General features: G+C 45.3%; 1 protein-coding gene across 1 annotated transcript in view; it reads left to right on the top strand.

The window, feature by feature from the left end:
• The window catches only part of NALCN (sodium leak channel, non-selective), a 3,094,418-nt gene that overhangs the window by 1,002,298 nt on the left and 2,073,058 nt on the right, over nt 1-19,062 (top strand). Inside the window, exon 7 of the mRNA XM_078657626.1 lies at nt 3,571-3,710. Coding sequence (XP_078513752.1) covers nt 3,571-3,710 — 140 coding nt within the window. The remainder of the gene's footprint in view (nt 1-3,570; nt 3,711-19,062) is intronic.

The following is a 19,062-nucleotide window of genomic DNA, read 5'->3' as shown; positions in this document are numbered from 1 at the left end:
AAGTCAAAAATTCCCCAGGAAGTCAGGGTCTAGATTGGGCTTTTTGAACAGTGCTTTTACCATGGCACATTTCCAGGATGAAGGGACTAATCCAGTTGAGATGGAGGAGTTAATCAATTCCAGTATCACTGGAAGAATTGTTCCAGTGGCTTGGTTTAGAGAGTGAGGGCGAGCTGGATCTCTGGGAGAGCCCGATTTTACAAGGGCCAAGATGGTTTTTAAGGACTTGGGGTCCATCAAGGGAATTTCCTCCAGCAAAAACTCAGTGCAATGAGGCGTAATATCCATAAGCAACGGGTCATTTTGGCAAGCGGCGAGAGGGAAGGTGATGTATGTATCTTGAATTCTTTTATGAAAATACAGTTTGTTGCAGCAGGTGAATGGGGGCTTGTGGGGATGGAAGTTTGAGAAGAGTATTTGCGATGCGGAAAATTTCCCGTGAGGAATTGGACGCGGGACACATTTTTTCCTCATAGTAGGAGGCTTGTACGGATTTAATTTCAGCTTGATAGATTTTGATGGCATCCCTATATTTTTGTTTGCTTGATGCCACATTGTCGCTTCACCATTTTCTTTCTAGTCTTTTGCAGACTAGTTTATGTTCACGGAGCTTATGGGAGTACCACGGAGAGGTATTGGTCCTGACTTTTATGCGGGTAGATTTTTTGGGGAGAACATGATCTAGAGAGGACTCAATCCACTCGTTAAATGTATCATTGGCAACGATGGGGTTCGGTTCGAAGGAAGGCCTGGTGACTTCCAGGACTGAGACCCATTGTTCTAACAGGAGGTTAGACCACATGCATCCTGGCTATTGATCGTGCTGAGGGAGGAGGGTGGTCCCGTGGTCACCCAAGAAAGGTGAATCAGAAAGTGGTCTGACAATGGCAGGGAGATAGGAACCCCCACAGATAGTTCCTCACTTTTAGTAAAGATAGGGTAGCATAGATGACCTTTGAGGTGGGTGGACGAGAGATTTCAAACTAATTCAGAGGCTGCTGAGTTTACAGGATTTTCTAGATGTAAATTAAGATCTCCTAATATCGTAAAGTTAAAGGTGGAGCTGGCTAAATTAGTGGCAGTTTCAGGAAGAGCTTTAAAAAGTTGCCCATGGGCTCCAGGGGGACGTTAGATTAATATGCTTGAAAATGTATGGATAGGCGAGAAACCTATCGCAAAAGAGAGATTTGCTGTCATGTAAGGGATCTGCTGTGATGCGGGAATATGTGATGTTACAACGCGATCAAAATGATCGAGGTATGTAACATCGCAGTTTTTACAATGCAAGTCGTTACAACATCTTGCGCTGGAGGACGCTGTACTTAGGAGCAGTAAGATTTAATATTCCTACACCAGTCTATGTAGAGTAGGGAAGGTGTTGTAATATAAATCTTACTATTCCTTAGGTTATAGCGCCCTCCAGTGCAAGTCGATGTAACGCTTGCATTGTAATGGCAATATTCTAAATGCATCGCAGTGTAATCACCGCGATGTAAAGGATGTTTCCCGTGATGCAGCACTTAAACTGACCTTTATGTATAATGGCAATGCCACCACCTTTGCCTTTTTCGCGGTCTTTCAGCTGAATGTGGTAACCAAGGGGGAGGGATTGTACAAGGTTAGGGTCAGACTCATTGTTAAGCCCCGTTTTGGTTTAGAACAGATTATCAGGAAGTTCCTCTTCTAGTAAGATAGAGATTTCAGCAAAGTGTTGGGTAGAGACCTTCAGTTTAATAAAAACGTTTTATAGGGTGCGGGGTTCTGCAAAGTGGTCTGGGGTCTAAAGGTCTGACAGAATTTAAAAAAGAAATGGGAATGAGTAGAACTGTCCTTAATCAAAGAAGAGGAATGTAAACATTTTCATTGCTAGCCCCCCTTAGTTGTAGGAGGTGGTCAGAATTGTAAAGGCGTTTACCTGAAGGGAAACGGACAGGAGGTATGGCCCCTGGCCCCGATCGGAACGTGGACGGACGCGGACGGACGCAGACGGGCGCAGACGGGCTTGCCTTTGGAGTGCATGTTGCACGCAGGTGGCGCGCGTTCGCTGCACACTCAGACTGCATTGAGGAGATATGCCCCCGGCGCTGGAACCGAAAGTGAGGAACCGGAAATGCCTGGACAAGCTGGACCGCCAACTCCAAAGATGGCGGCACGTTTGAAAGAAAGAGCGGGCCTGATAGAGCTCTTTCTGCACAATCAAGGGAGAGCCTCGCGGTGGACTTAAGAACAGAGAGGGAGGTAGGAGAGAGCCAAGAAAGCTCACCCAGCAATGCCCCCAAGGTCAGAGAAATAAATATAAAGTTTACATCCATCTAAAATTAGATCCTATTAAAACAACACACAAGAGTAAAATGGTAGTTAAGTGCAAAAAGGCAAGGATTTAGCAGCAGTATTACCCGTGCCTTTCTTCCCCATGTGTACGCATGCGTAAAGAACTGCAAAGAACCACACACTTTTCTGTGCAGTATCTTTTTCACGATGTCTCCCAAAAACTTAAATTTACCTATATTTTACCTATTTTCTCAGTGCCCTCCATAGGAATCTACAAACCATGGGTACCTTTAGAATCCACAGCATATTGGAAAAAAGGATGCAAATTTAGTAGAGATACCTTATGTGGAAAGAAAATAGGAACCTGTAAGTGCAAAATACCCCAAATATCAAAAAGGGGGTCAGCACTGGGGGAAGGAAAGCTTAGCAGCTAAGGACTTAACCACCAAAGAGAAACATAGATCTACATTCAGAGGTGAATAAGGTGATTTCATTTCCACTCGCCACAAGTTTGATGCGGGGTCAGTTGAGGATTCAAATTATGAAGAACCATGAGGCAATGGCCAGGAATATACAGAAAACAGAGAAACGGACAATGATAGTGAATATCTAAGATTGGCATGTTTGACAAAGAAAGGCAGGGTATAGAAAGAGAATGCAGACATTTAAAATCAATATAGAATTATGACTTTGCAGTATTAAGGCAGGAATATCGGAAGTAACATGGCAGTTGGTTCTGGCTATAGTGGCTGAGTTCGTCGATCCAGTAAATATTAAAATCCAGTTAGGTGTTTTAGCTATACTGAATATATATGTACGGAATGAATTTATTTTCAATCAAGAGAGCATTTGCATATAGATTACCATAATAAAAATCATCTGCATTTGTTGTGTTTGATGATTCGACAAGACCAGCCGTATAGGCTAACTGTGCATGCGCAGTTGGTCTCAGGAAATTTTGAAGACGAGAAATGGCAGCTAGTCATAGGATTTCCAAAGCATGGAACTATCCAAAGATGACTGTAAGGTAAGAATGAATTGACTGTCCTGTACATATCAGTGCCTTCATCCTTCATCCTCTATCAACCAGAAACCCACTTTTAATCATGTTTTCCTGTAGACCATGTGAAAATTATTTTTGATGTAGGTAATACCATCTAGACTAAATACAGTGAAAGAGATTAGTGTGGGAGATATTGATTGGACATTTTTACCAGTGTAGGAATGGTTCTGAAATCTTAGGGGAACAAAGGAAAAGTATGAACTCTTGGCTAACTGTTTTTTTTTTTTAAATGACAGGTATTTGAGATTGCTGCAGTAGTTGACCAGATGTCACCCTGGGGCATGTTGCGCATTCCACGACCTCTAATCATGATCCGCGCTTTCCGTATTTACTTCCGGTTTGAGCTTCCAAGAACGAGAATAACAAATATTTTAAAGTAAGTTCCTATTTTACTCAACGTTTTAGTACATAACTTCAGAGATAGCATCAATGTACTTTGTTAAATTTACTTGCACAATGTATATTATCGTCACAGTTCCTGCAGACATGAAAATGATCTCTATGTACTGACTGTAGTAACAGAAAGTATTGATTGCATATCAGTGTCTAAAGAAATTATAATTCAATTTGTTTTATGAAGGAAGTGTTCTACTGACGTTTTAAAACCCAATAGACATTTACAACACAAATACATATGTAATCAAATGAATAACACATTCTGAAGAATCAAGTTTTAGAAACAGGTGTAGCTGATTGTTGACAAATGTTCATGACTACTAAATTAGAAATGAGATAAACAACACAAGAGGTTGTAGCTTAGTAAATGTGTTCATAACCAAAAATGAGAACACTGTTGGAAACTGAAGAGTGTGCTGGAAAATCCTCAGATCAAAGCCCCACTCATCCATAATTTAGCATCTTCCTTTGAATAATTGAAACCTACTGAAATCGTTGAGCCACTGTCAAGTGTCCACCAGCCTGTTGAAGCATTCAGGCTTTGAATTTTGTAGTTCTCTCATGTTAGGGGTCATTCAGAATTGGCTGTAAGACAGTGGTACAAACAACAGTTGCCACAGGTGTTTTCTAAGTTTTCCATTACATTTCTAACCTGCCACAAAAATGGAGATTAAGATGCAAAAATGGTTTTTGCAGCGAGTTTACACATTATATTTTCAAATTTTTTGCAATTTGTGGAAACTGTGAGTAGGCTCATTTTATGCTTAGCACCATATCAGCACTCATGCAAAATTCGACAGCATTACTATCTGCTCATATTAGCACTGCCTCTGGGGTCCAAATGTGGCGCTTAGTGTAGTTGCGAATCCTGGAAGTGGGATAACATCAAACAGATGCTCATTCTACTAACCTGGGCCACTGCTATTAATTGCACTCAGGAAAAATAACTTTACAGGTAGTTAATATGTACCACAAATATGGCCATTATTACTGTTTCCTACAATGCTTCTCAAATATGATGAGATGAAGTTGATACATGTTGAGTTTGGTAAGAGAACATCTGCCGGCAATACCTTCATTTTTAAATCTGTACTTTGGAACTTAAGCAATGATATTAAAGCAGTAAATATTAACACTTGTGAAGCTATGCTAGCAGATACAATGATGTGCAGAAGGATTTCACCTATGATCTGGGATGTCTGGCTAATGACCTTTGACTTCTGGGTAGCATAATATGGGTTTCACCATATAATTTCTTTATGATTTGAAGGCTTGTAAGTTAATTATGTTTTTTTATGATTGGATTTTTTGTATATCATTATAGATCTGTTGCATAGTAATTGAAAATTTTCGACATATGGGATCAAATTCTCATTTCTTCCAGTTCAATGTATAAGTTTATTATATTGAGTAAGATACAATCAAAAGATATTCAGCACTTCGAATGAAAAATGCATTAGAATATCAAAGTAAGTACAATTGTATAACGGGGAAGGGAAAAAGAGGAAGGAATGTGTAAATGGTTCATTCAAAATATAGTCTGAATATATGCATAGAAAATACACAGTAATGTGCATTATAAGAGAATTAATACTGTCAGGAGTAACATAATGCATTCAACCAAGCTTTAAGTGATAGTTGAGTAGAATCTTTCCAATTTTGCGTTATGTGATGAAAAGCGACTGTTAATAACAAATCCAATATTCTCACATTCAATGTAACATCTGCCCAATCATCAGATACACTTCCCAAGACAACATTAGAAATAGAGTAAGGCACATTTAAATTAAAGATGGAGTTAATCTGATTCCAAATTTGTGACCAAAAAGTAGAGACGGAAGGGCATGTGAAAAGTAAATGTTTTAAATCAGCATGTTGTGCTGAACATGACCAGCAAGAGTCAGGAATATCTGGATTGATTTTGTGTAAAGATACCAAGGATAAGAAAAGTCTATTGTGTATGTAAAAAGGCATTTGCGTTGTGTTTGCTGCTCGAGAGGATTTTATAATTTTCTTCCAAATCTGTTTCCACGTAGACATGTTCCAAGGTATGGCTGGATCACGTTCCCATGATAATACTGTGTCTGTTTTAGGTCTGTAAGTAGGGACACATTGTAGATGTGAATAAATACTGGAGGTATTTGGATTTGTGTGAAGATCAACCCAACTATTTTGGGGAATCGAAGTATGTATGTATGTATGTATGGATTTATAAGTGGGTGGGATGTTGGATTAGAAGTAGGAGTATGCATTGAAAATGATATTCAGTAGAAGTCGAAACTTATTTTGAAATGAGGATAAAAGTCCAAAAGGTGTTTGGGCTTGTGTTAAAGAAATAAGGGAGTTTAGATTTAACAATTGATAAACCCATATTAACTCTCTTTTCCTCCACGTTTTCCAATAAATAGATATTTTCTTTAGTTGTATAAATTATTGTGCCAAATAGTGGAATGAAGAAAAGTATGTAGGTCTTAAGGAGTGTGTCATATTATGGGTTCTAGTAACTTGCAAGTGTTGAAGTTTGCATGTGAATGTCAGGTATTTTTGGAATGAAAATTACAATATGAAGTTAAGTTCCAAATCAACCAACAATGGGCAATAATTTAAAGAGGGTGAGGTTCAATGTGCAGATTGTTTCAATTAAAACACTTAGGGATATTTTGAAAACTCAGGAAAATTCACTTCACCTTCAGGATGTTTTAGTTTCACCAAGGACAATCAAGGTTGTGTATTTTTCCAAAGCCTAGAGGAAAGTATGGAGTAGATTTTTGCATAAGACTTAAGAGGAATATTTGGTGGAATATTGAAGATGATATAAAGAATGATGGGTACCAACATCATCTTAATAGTGTCAAGACAAACCCACCTAGAAAGATGTAAAGAGTGGGGGGGCGTGGCTACGCAGGCGATCGTGATGGCCGCCTGATTGTAGAGCTCCGCCGGACGGGCTGAAAGACGGCGACATTCCCATGTGATCCGGCGCTGCCAGGGGTCTGCAAATGCCCGCCTCTGCCCCCGGGGGCCGTGGAGTGCTGATGGTCGCTGCCTGAGACTGGAGGACGGCGTGGACGTTGAGGCTTGCGGAGGGGTGGTGGGGCCTGTCGGGTCCCGCCGGACGTGCACCCTAACGCGCCGGAGAGCCTGGTGAGTCTCCCTCGGGTTCCTGCGCCCCCCCCCTTGGCATCCGGGTTGCTGTTGTGCCCCCCCCGGTCCGTTGCTGGTCCCGGGCGGGTCCCTTTGGTGGGGGTTTTTGGCCCCCGGTGCTGCTCCGGACCTTCGGGCCTGGTCCGGCCTCGGGAGCCGGGGCCTCGATTTCTGGGCCTGCCTGGACTGGGTGGTGACGGGCGGGGGGCGGCGGGCGGCTGTCCGGGGTGCGTTCGGGGGGTGGCCGGGGGTGCGCGGGGGTGGTCCCTCGGGGGTCTCTAGGGCGGCCCCGCATATCTCCGTCTGGTGGGGGCTCTACATTCTCGCCCCCACCATTTTCTTTTGTCATCGACACACGCCTGTTCCCTGCGCTGCCCATACCTTTGCTCCTGCTGCTGCCTCCTCATCCTAACGGCCGGCTGGTGGCAGGATGGGCCCACCAGCCACAACGCGACGGAAGGACCCCGCTCAGAAGAAGCTCAGCTTCGATAAACCCCCCGTCTGCTCGGCCGACAATCAGACTGCCAGACCTGCTGCTTCGGCTAGCCCTGCGCCACCGGACATGGCGGGGATGGTGGCCGAAATGCTTGGTGAGATGCGGGCGGGGTTCAAGGCCATTGACTCCCGCTTTGACGCCCTTGATCAGAAGATGGCCGAGATGGGCGCGAAAATTCAGTCTCACGACCGGCGTCTGGATTTGGCTGAGTCCCGAGTCTCTGATCTTGTAGATGGTGCTACTTCCACGCTGAAACGACTGGAGCGTGTGGAGAAGATCCTCAAGGAGGTGGCCATTAAGAACGAGGATTTGGAGGCGCGCAGTAGGCGCAATAACATTTGCATTCTTGGTGTGGCGGAGACGACGACCACTGGCCGCTTTGACACTTTTGTGGAGCAGCTCCTGATCGAATTGTTTGGCAGGGACACCTTTACAGCTAGCTTCGTGGTGGAGCGGGCGCATAGATCATTGGGCCCTCGTCCTGCCCCTGGCCTGCCACCTCGCCCCATCATTGCCAGGCTCATGAATTTTAGGGATAGGGATGCTGCCCTGAAGGCCGCTCGTGAGGCGGGCGAGGTGAAATGGCAGGGTGGGGTACTTTCTTTCTTTCCTGACTTCACGATGATGGTGCAAGACGCCCGTCGTAAGTACACTGGTGTTAAGGCCTCGCTGCGCAAGCTGGGACTGCGCTATGGCATGCTGTACCCTGCCAGACTGAGGGTGGACGTCGATGGCAAGTTTTGCATTTTTGACTCCCCCACCGAAGCACAGGAGTTCTGCCTAGCCTATAAAAACAGAGGGTCTCCGCGGTCCTCGGACAGAGCGCAGCAATCCCCTACGAACATGGACTCGCAGGCTAGCGCTGACCTTTTTGCTGAGAGCGGGCAGGGCTGACTTCTGCCTATTCTTCGATAGGCCACTCGTTAATACACTGCACTGCTAGCTGCTCGACTCCGCTGGCAGGGCCCTTACACGTTGATATGATTTGAATGTCGACCTGATTGTTGCGTCTGCCCGGCGGAGCGTTGCCTCCCCCCATGGCGCGAGCCGTATGGTGCTCATTTCTGAGACTGTTTTTCTTTTGCAGGATTTGCATTGGACTCCTGCTTCTTTCTACTACTGTTGGTATTGTTTTTTGGGTCGGGTGGTGCCTCCGTGGGGTTTCCGTGAGGCTGGGTGGTGGGTGGGTAGGGGAGGGTGTTTCACGCATTAGATGGAATGTTTCTGTGCATGCTTTGTTTTTTGTTTCGAGAGATGTCTGTTTTGCGGGAGGGTGGCGGCGGGTACACACAAGACTGTTCACTGATATCCTGTACGGTTTTGCATGGCTAGGGTAGGCCAGCAACCTGGTCCGTCCAAACTGGTGCTGATGTCGTGGAATGTCCGGGGACTCAGTGACACTAGAAAACGGAAGCAAGTCCTGAACTATGCGGCCCGACATGGGGTTGATGTGTTGTTCCTCCAGGAAACACACCTGGGACAGGCTGATTCCGCTATGGTTGCCAGGGGTTGGGGCGCGCACAGGTTCTTCGCCAACTACAGCAGGTATGCGAGAGGGGTGGCCATTTTAGTGCACCGACGGGTCCCTTACGTGCACTCTGATTGCATTCTTGATAAAGAAGGTAGATATGTGGTGGCCACTGGGACTCTTCTAGGCTTTAAGATTACTTTTGTTGTAGTGTATGGGCCCAATACTGACTCCCCTGCCACGCTCCAGTGTCTTCATGACGATTTGCTACGCATCGACACTGACATGTTGGTGGTAGGTGGAGATTTTAATTTGTTGATGGACCCAGCACGGGATAGCACCTCTACATCACCGGACTGCAAACCCCGCTCCCGTGCTGTGCTCTCAACCATGTGTGCACACTATCCCCTTATTGATATCGAGGCCCGGCTTCATCCCCAATCGCCCGCTTACACACACCATTCTGGATATCATAATACTAGCACCAGGATTGACTATTGGCTCCTCTCCCCGGGTGTGGTGGGTTGGGTGGATACTCACTCTACGCTCCCCCGTACCTTTTCAGACCACTCTCCTCTACTTTTGACTCTGCTTGTTCCTAGACTGGGAGGGTACGAGAGACAATGGCGCTTTCCTGGCAAGGCATTGGCTGACCCGGTTTTTAGGGAGGACATTCGCGAGGCGATTGAGGGCTATTTTGAGCTTAACTCCGGCACTGTCGACACATGGGCCACACTGTGGGAGGGTTTCAAGGCCACCATCCGGGGGGTATGCATCACGAAATACGTTGGGTCATTGCGCGAGATCCGCGCCACCATGTCTCGTATCGAGAATGACATTGCGGCGCTGGATAGTTCTGGCCTCCCGGACCCTGATGGCGCCTTGGAGGCCAAACGTCTGGGATTGCTGCAAGATTTCAGGGATGCCGCAGACAGGGAACTACATTACTTGCACACTCAACACGCTGCTAGACAACACGGGGAGGGTGACAGACCTGGCAAACTCCTAGCACAGTTATTACGCCCCCCCCGGCAGGCCTCCTATATTACCGACTTGCTCGATGACTCTGGCGTTCGCCACCAGACCACTCCTTCCATATGCGCCACTTTCCTGTCCTACTATAAAACGCTATACACCTCCTCCTTGCCTGATGACCGCCGTGACCCTGGCCCGTACATTGATGAGATCGCTATGGTGTTTTTGGAAAAGGGCATGCAGGATTTCCTTGCCGATCCCATCACGCCCGAGTACATTATTGAGGCTATCGACGCCTTGAAGGGCTCCTCGGCTCCTGGGCTGGACGGCTTTTCGGCTGACTTTTATAAGGAGTTCAAAGACGAGTTGGTGCCCCACCTTGTGGAGATGTACTCAGAGGCATTAGAGACTGGCATCTTGCCTCCCACACTTCGGGAGGCGGTGATCGTGCTGCTGCCCAAACCTGGTCGCGACCCGTCCCACTGTGGCTCTTACAGGCCCTTATCGCTGCTTAACCTTGACTACAAAATTTTGGCCAAGGTTCTCGCTTTTCGCTTGTCGCTCCTGATGGAGCAGATTGTTTCCCCTGCCCAATCCGGGTTCGTCCCCCACCGCTCCACCTCCCTTAACCTTAGAACTCTCTTTTCTGTCCTACACAGAATAGACCCGGACACACCGGCGGCGGCGGTGTTTTTGGACGCCGAGAAGGCCTTTGACTCCCTGGAGTGGCCTTTCTTCCTGTCCGTCATGCGGCGGATGGGCATGCCCGCAATGTTCATTGCCACTGTTGAGCTGCTCTACACCGCCCCTCGGGCGAGACTACGCCTTAATGGCACCATCTCTGATAGCTTCCCCCTCTCGAGGGGCACCCGACAGGGCTGCCCTCTCTCCCCGCTGTTATATATCCTAGCCATGGACCCTTTGGTTCGGCACCTTCAGGAGCGGCATTTGCATCGTGGCCTCCAGTTTCGTACTGGCCCGCTCCTCGTCTCTTTATATGCGGACGACACCATACTTTATGTCCGGTTCCCTGAGACGAACCTGGAACCTCTTCTCCTCGAGATAACCCGGTTTGGGGAGTACTCTGGCCTGCGTATCAACTGGCGCAGGTCTGATATCTTCCCCCTTACGCCCGCCACGGTTCGTTGGGACAGTCCATTCCCACTGGACTGGAACACGGACTCGGTGAAGTATCTCGGTGTCCACATACACCTAGATACAGTCTCCATGGTCCGCCTGAACTACGGTCGGGCCTTGGACTTTCTGGAAGATAGCCTTGCCCACTGGCTTCGCCTTCCTCTTTCCATGGCGGGACGCATAGCTATCATTAAGATGGTGGTGCTTCCCCGCTTCCTATACCTGTTCCACAACTTGCCGATCCCACTGACCAAGACTTTCTTCACCCAGCTGCGCTCACTGTTGCTGCGGCTAGTTTGGGGGGACAAGAACCCGAGAGTCTCCTGGCGAACCCTGACTCTGCCCTATGAACGGGGGGGTTTTGGAGTACCGGACTTTCACCTTTATTATCTTATTGCCCAGTGCGCTTACGCACACCCCTGGTTTCACCCGGATGCCCGGATACCCCATTTGCGGCCGGAGGCGGACATGGCGTGGCCAGTTGCCCTCAGGCTGCTACTGCCCAAGGGACTGCCCCGTGACCCTCGGGATATCCAGACTGCCTCCACTACTTCCTGGGCTTGGATGCAGCTGCGTCGACTGCTCCGGAAGGAGGTGTTATACTCGCCGGCCCTCCCACTCCCGAACCCCCACTGGCTCCCCATCACTTCTGAAGCAGTGGTCTGTCGTACTCTTTCCAAATACCAGCTTAACACTGTGGGAGATTTGTTCCCGGAGGGACACGTCTTTTCGGTCTCAGAGGACCACCGTTTTACCGATCGAACGTTCATGGACTCATTCGTTCTTACCCGGTTGAGGTCCATGCTCAGAACTCAGTTTCCTACTTTCCCACTCCCTCCCGATGACTTGGAGGCCCTGACCTTCTTGATACAGTCCCCCAGCGGTGCGCATGCTGTGTCGAAACTGTACAAAATATGTGTGGCTGCTCTTCCTGCCCCAGACACGCGGGTGCGTGCAGCGTGGGAGACGGATCTGGGCGGACCCATTACTGACGACCAATGGTCCGCTTGCTGCCGGGCCACCAAAGACGTCTCCATCAACACTAGACACAAACTGATTCACTTCAAGTTTTTACGGCGGTTGTACTTCACACCTGCCTTGGCTCACAGACTCGACCCATCGAGGCCGCATCACTGTCCCAAATGCAATGCCCCACACGCTGACTTTGCCCACCTCGCCTGGACGTGTCCCAAACTGCAGGACTACTGGTTGCAGGTACACCATATACTGGGTAACATTTTAGATTGTGTCCTGAGTCCCCTGCCCGAGATTGCGTTGATGGGGTATGTTGTTGAGTTTCCCCGCTCCACGAGGAAACTGGCTGCCATTGGTTTTCTGCTCGCGAAAAGGGAAATTGCTATGCTCTGGGGTTCTAAGCGCATTCCCACCTCGAAGGCATGGCTCCGCAGTCTGGCCCAGTGTAACATGAATAATGCGGAATACTCCGCACAGCTCCCAACCGCTTCGCGCCCAATCGACATATGGGGCCCCTACAGACAATACATTTGCAAGCTAACACAGGCGGCACAGTCCCAGGCGGCGAGCTCTCTGGTTCCGGAGGGGGTGGGTTAGCTGCTCTTCCCCTGGCTGATCTTCATTGTCAGCTGTGCTCACGTTGGCTACTGTTTGCCGTGCCTGCTCTACTCACACTCAACTCTTGGTCACCCAGACATCTTATGACCACCCATGCAACCGATGTTACCATCTTGTCATGTTCGATGTGTCGTTGTCCGCTCCCTCTCCCTTGTAGGCGTCTCTCTAGTTGATGGGTTTTTTTTCCCTGCATTTATCTATCTCTTTGCATCGCATGTGTACATGTACGTATTTTTGGCAAACTGGAAAACGGAAAAATGAAGTTTCTAGAATGTGTTGCTCTGCTCATCATATTGTTGGTCACATCTACCTTTGTTTTCATTTTGTATTCCTGTTCATATTGTCGCTGATTTTCTCTACACGCTTCGTGACTGTTTGCTCCTATGTACCAACCTAATGCGAATAAAGAGATTTAAAAAAAAAAAAAAAAAAGATGTAAAGAGTGCCAAAGACTTACAAGTGAAGTTATTTTATGTATACAGCTGTTTATATTAATGCAGATGAACGTTTTAAGAGATTTGGTGAATTGGAGACCAAGATATTTAATTTATTGGGATTTCCAGTAGAAGTTAGAGGATAAGAAATCATGTTTAAAAGTGAATTTGTTTAAGGGTAATATTTCACTTATCTTGTTTAATTTGTAGCCAGGCTCTAGGGCATAAGAAGTGACTTTAGATGAAAAAGCAGGGATCGAAGATTGAGGTTTTGATATAAATAATAAAATATCAGCAGCATACGCAGGCAGTTTAATCTGCTGATAATTATGGATAAAGCCATCTATGTCTGTGTTTTGCCTAAGCCGATCCGGTTCTAAGGCCAGATTGAAAAGAAAAGGGGAGAGGGGCAACCTTGATAGACTCCTTTACCTAATGTAGAATCAGAGGAATTCAGGCCATTTTCACGGAGGGTCGCTTGAGGAGAGGTATATAAAGGAGAGATTAAAGCATCAATGTTAGGTCCAAAACCAAACCAAGTAGGGGTGTGAAATAAAAATGACCAGTTTGTGTGGTAAAAAGCCTTCTCGTAAATCCAAGGTAATGGCCGCTAGAGATTTGGTCATACCAGTGGATTTTGAGAGAATGTCAAAGAGCAAACAAAAACTGGGTGTTCCTTTCCCAAAAGATCAAAAAGAAATGGTTCTAACTTTGAGGCCTTTGTAAAAATATAGTAATCTGTATTAAAAATAGAAATAGGGCTGTAATTTATACAATATTGTGGATCTTTTCCCTCTTTTGGGATAAGACAGATAAGTGAATCTAGAAAAGAGCCCAATGAATTAGAAGAGCAAGTGAAGGACTGAATAAGGATATATAATTTGGGGAGAAGTAATTTTGAAACGTGTGTAAAATTCAGCAACAAAGCCACCTTGTCCTGGAGCCTTATCCTTTTTGAGTGAAAGCAGTGCAATGCATCTGCGAGTGTAATATCTGATTCTAAGGACGAAAAATCCATCCGTGGGTTAAGAGGCTTTTGAACAGAGGACAGATTCATTTTTGCCACCATAGAATTTGGTACTAGATTTAAGAAGGTAAGATGATGCGCTTTCATAGATAGTTTGTTTAATGGAAGTTTAGCTTTAATAAGTTGTTGTAAACATTCCTGTGATCCAAAGGTATGATAGGAATATTCTAATCATTTATTTTCCTTCAAAACTTTGGTTGGGTTGATTTTGAGATAACTTTATTTTTTGGGATACAAAATTAATTATAAGGTCTCAAGCTGAGGCCTTAAAATAGTGCCATATCGTATTATAGGCAATATCTTCCATGTATTTGAAATGCAAATATTCATGAACGAAATAAGTAAATGAGGTGGTGAATGAGGTATCCAGTAACACTGAGTCATTTAATCTTCATCGTTTTGGTGATGTGGATGTAGGCATAATGTTTAATAGTATAGAAACAGGGGAATGAGCAGATATCAAGATGTAACCTATACCTGCAGAGTGTAAGGTCTTGGTTAAAATATTGTAAATAAAGATATAATCAATCCTGGATAGTGTGTGATGTACTGGAGAAAAATATGAGTACTCTCTTAAAGTGGGGTTACACAACCTCCATGCATTGATTAAGTTACGTTGCTTGAGGACATGAACAAATGATTTTCGTGGTTTGTTGGTGATATAGTGTGATGTGGAGTGTCTATCAAGAAAGGGATCAACATGTTGATTGCAGTCACCTTCTAAAACAAAGTTATCATCTGTATATTGTAAGTGATATTTGGTTAAAACTGACAATCTGGAGCATTAGGCCCATATACATTATAGAGTACAATTGGAACTTTATCAATCAACAGTTTAAGCAATAACCATCAAATATCAGCATCAGTTTCCTGAGATATTACCTGGATGTGAAGGAATGTATGACAAACAATTATAAAAAAAGAGAAATAGGATATTACTGGGATAGTAAAACAGGAAAACAGGAGATTATTCCGAAGATGGAAAAAGAGGGAAATGACAACAAAATATTAAAAAAGGGAAGCATATCTAGAAATATTGTGATGAGGGTGGGGGTGGAGGCTTGGAGACCACATGGAAAAGATGGCATGTCCGGTCCTCATGGGGAAACCAGATGCAAGAAAGGTTGTATGATACAGAGCGAGGAACGGACACAGACACATACAGAGAGATAACGCCTGTAGGAAGAAAATATGAAAGTACTTTGAAGTTAAGGATAGGATCAAATTAATTGATCTATGCTATGATACTACAACTATTCAATGTTAGGACAACATCTAAAATATAAATGCAACATAAAAACTTCCAATGTCAAAACTGAGATATGCGAATATTTTAAAAGATTAATTTTAAGATTTATTAAGTGTCCATAGCCTCAATTCTACATGAGTCAAAAAAAGCCTTCAGTCGACTGTGGGCCTAATGAGTTGTCGTTTTGTTCTTCTAGGTGACTTTGAAGAGGCAAGGGTAAATAACCAAAACAAGCACATAGAGAATGAAGTGTTGGTCTCAGGCTTAAAAAGTCTTTACTAAGCCTGGGCGGCCAGCTACGCTCCGTGCACGGAGTGCACGGAGTGCCGCCTCCTACGCATTTTGCGTAGCCGGCGTAGCCAGGCGGCACTACGCGCGCTCCGCAGACGGAGCGTAGCCGGCCGCCACCCGCCTCCCTCCCGCCGTCCCTAAATACATAAATAAATGTATAAAAAGCTTTTTAAAACACTTACCTTGTCTGCCGCGTCCCCGGGGCTCCCTCTCGCCGTCCCGCGATGCGCGCCGCCATTTCGGATCCTAATGCGCATGCGCAGGCGGCCGCGCATGCGCATTTCTCGTGAGGAATGCGCATGCGCGGCCGCCCGGGCATGCGCATTAGGATCCGATTCGGTGGCGGCGCGAACGGCGGGACGGCGAGAGGGAGCCCCGGGGACGCAGCAGACAAGGTAAGTGCTTTTAAAAGCTTTTTATACATTTATTTATGTATTTAGGGAGGGCGGGAGGGAGGCGGGCGGCGCGGAGTGGGGCTACGCGGAGTGCGCGGGTGGGCGTAGTTGTGCGCCCACTTTGCGTAGCTCCGCGGATCCCCACTCCGCACACTACGCCCAGGGTTAGTCTTTACGCCTAGTTGCAGTGCTCGTGGCATAGTCCTAGGAGAAGTAAATAGTGTGACCTTACCACAAAATTATTTTCATCTATTTGGCAGCAGAAATAACCTGGATTAGTTCAGTGTATTTCAAAAAATAGAGAATAACTTTTCTGGGTTTTTTAGAAGTAGAAGAAGTTGCAAGAGGATGGCCTTGCCTATGGGTATGCTGAATATTTAGTGGCGACCCTCTGGCAAGCTCAGTAGCTTAGGAATAAACAATTTAAAAATGTAACATAGTTTGTTACCTCGGTATCCTCCGGAAGACTGTGGAATTTTAAATTGTTTCTTCTATTGGGATTTTCATGGTCTTTGCCATGTTTCTGTAATTTCGAGATCTGTGATTAAAGAAAATTCACTATGAGGGAGGTTTTGTTGAAGTTTGTAATTTGCTGTTCCACTGCGGATAATCTTTCTTCAATATGAGACCATCTCTTGCAGAAAGTTTGTAATTTGCCATTGGTTTCCTCCATATAAGGGTGCAAGGCACTAATCTCTTACAGCAGAAGATCCATTGACACAGGGGAAGAGGTTTTGTAGGAGATGGCTGATCTTTTTTGAGTCTTTTGACTGACACCTTGGCTATATTATGTTGTGTATGAGTTGTGGTAGAGGGAGAAGCAGAAGTATTGCCCCTATGTGAAGACAAACCCAAGTCTTCCATTGCAGTAGTCCATGGAGTTGCAGTGGAGTACTTGAGAAATTTGATTGACAACCTCTTAAGAGGTTGTTTAAGTCTTTTTATTCTGGCAATATACGGGAGCGCAAAGTAGGGAGAGGAGCAGGATATTATAGAAAAAAGGTGTACAGTTATGGGCGCTACTGAATAATGGGTTTAAATAATGAGGGACACCAGTTCTAAGAGGAGAAACCCCCAGTTAACATAGGAGAGAGGTCATGCAGCAGGAGGAAGTTGTTGAATATCTCCACAGGTCTGATAGAAAAATAAGTTTCTGTCAGGAAAAAATCCTCGTTGGGGAGAAGAAAGTCACCTTTGCCTGCCCCAAGGGAAGAAGAACAGGGTAGGCCAACCTTGGGGATATTATCTGGTCGAGTGGAGGCCAGATATCAATTTGGGTGTGTCTGCCTGCATCCATGTCATGCTGATCCTATTAAAAATGGTGATCATCTCTGAGGGAAAGAAGTACCCCACAGTTATTAGTGAAGGCACACTCTCCCGGACACCAAAAAGGTATTTGCGACTGCTACCTTTCTCAGCAGCCACTATGCCACTATGGAACACCAGCGCCAACAGGAGAAGCTGCCTCTGCATCTCCACTTTGTATGCCGTCCCGCAGAGTTCACTCAGGTGTTGCCATCTGCCTTGGGCAGCAAGCAATTACCTCCCAAGGAGTCTCATTTCTAACACTGTTCCATTAATGTCTTTAATTCACATGCCTTGTTCACATTAACATCTTGCGAAGCAAGCCTGTTCACACATTTATTTTAATTCAGTGTAATACAGTAAAAAAAGAGTTAGCTATATTAGAGGACAATCTGAAGGGAGAGTTTCGGAATAGTTTGCCAATGGACTTGGACAAGCAATAAAGGTGATGGCTGCTCTCACTGAAACTGGCTACTACAGATATGTGGAGCTGAGTAAATTTCAACTGAATTATGAAAAATAAAGCAGAATTCTCCTAGATAAAATTTGAAAAAATATGTATTTTCTTTGCATTCTTTTTTCTAAGCAACTGTGCTAAAGCTGTAATTATCACTGCAACAACTGTGTGCCATTTTTCATTGCTCTAGAGTAATATATAATACAGATTTGTAGATATCATATTTTCGTTCCTTTATTTTTCAGAAATAAAGTGGGTGGGCATAAAAGAAAACCCTGCCGTGGTCTCTGGAAAGTTTGTACAGACATTAAACTGACCCATCCTGTGCAGCAGCAGCACACATGAGAGTGAGATTCCTAGTAGTTCTGAACATGGTTCAGACACAGGCGGAGGCTAAAATCTCCAGATCACACAGGAGGGCTAATATATTTAAAAAGATATTTAGCTGGTATCCCACCCTCTGCACATCTCTGGTATGGCAAAAATGTCTTTCACCTCATGAAACAGGTGGACATGTGGGCCCTTATATTCAACGATATATACAATTGTAATTTCAACTTGCATATGCAAATGGCATGATTTATGAGGGCCAATACTGACTTGTAAATTTGCTAACATAATATCACCTCAGTGTAATGAAACATGGGAGTAAATATTCTCTCATTGGTGGAGAGTGGACTTTCTTAGGTAGTTTACAAACACCTACAAATGTGAGTTTTTGGGTATTCACAAACCTTTTTTTAGCTTATTCCCTCACCAGAAACTAGAGAAAAAGTTCTCCTTTCAAAGACAGAAGTAAATCCACTACCAGAACAGGACCTTATCATGGATGATGTAAGGAAATTTCCTTTTGTCTTTTCAGCCATAATAAATCCTGCCCACCAACCTTCTACAGCTCACCTGGAGGCTTTCTTAAGCATAGTAGGGCAATGCAATCCCATTTCACACAAGTAAAGCATTGTGGGGGGAGAGGGGGTATCTTCTCATTCCATCCTCTTCAGTGGTCCTTTTATCCTTGTGAAATACTAGACTGGGTGCTTCTGATAGGGAACGGGCTAGGCATGCTGGAATTCTCTTTACTCATGGATGGTGTGCCTCTCCATCTGCATTTCACTCAAGGTAAACACAGGAATACTTCTATTTTAGAAATGTTGGGAAAATATATGCTGTCCATGGCAAAAACAAAACCTCAAAAGTGAAGTATTGTGCCAGATAAAATCATCCTTCCTTACATTTTTTTCAAGTCGATCTAGGAACTAGGCAGGCAGTAGGTAGAACTAGAAAGGGGGACGCCAAATGATTTTGTAAGATTCCCAATTAGGGCACAGGGAGTGTAGTTAGGGACCCTTTGAGAGTATCAA

This window comes from Lissotriton helveticus, chromosome 8 (genome assembly GCF_964261635.1).
Source record: "Lissotriton helveticus chromosome 8, aLisHel1.1, whole genome shotgun sequence".
Taxonomy (NCBI): Eukaryota; Metazoa; Chordata; class Amphibia; order Caudata; family Salamandridae; genus Lissotriton; species Lissotriton helveticus.
The sequence above is the reverse complement of the archived record's forward strand: the minus strand, read 5'-3'. Positions and strand labels throughout refer to the sequence as shown.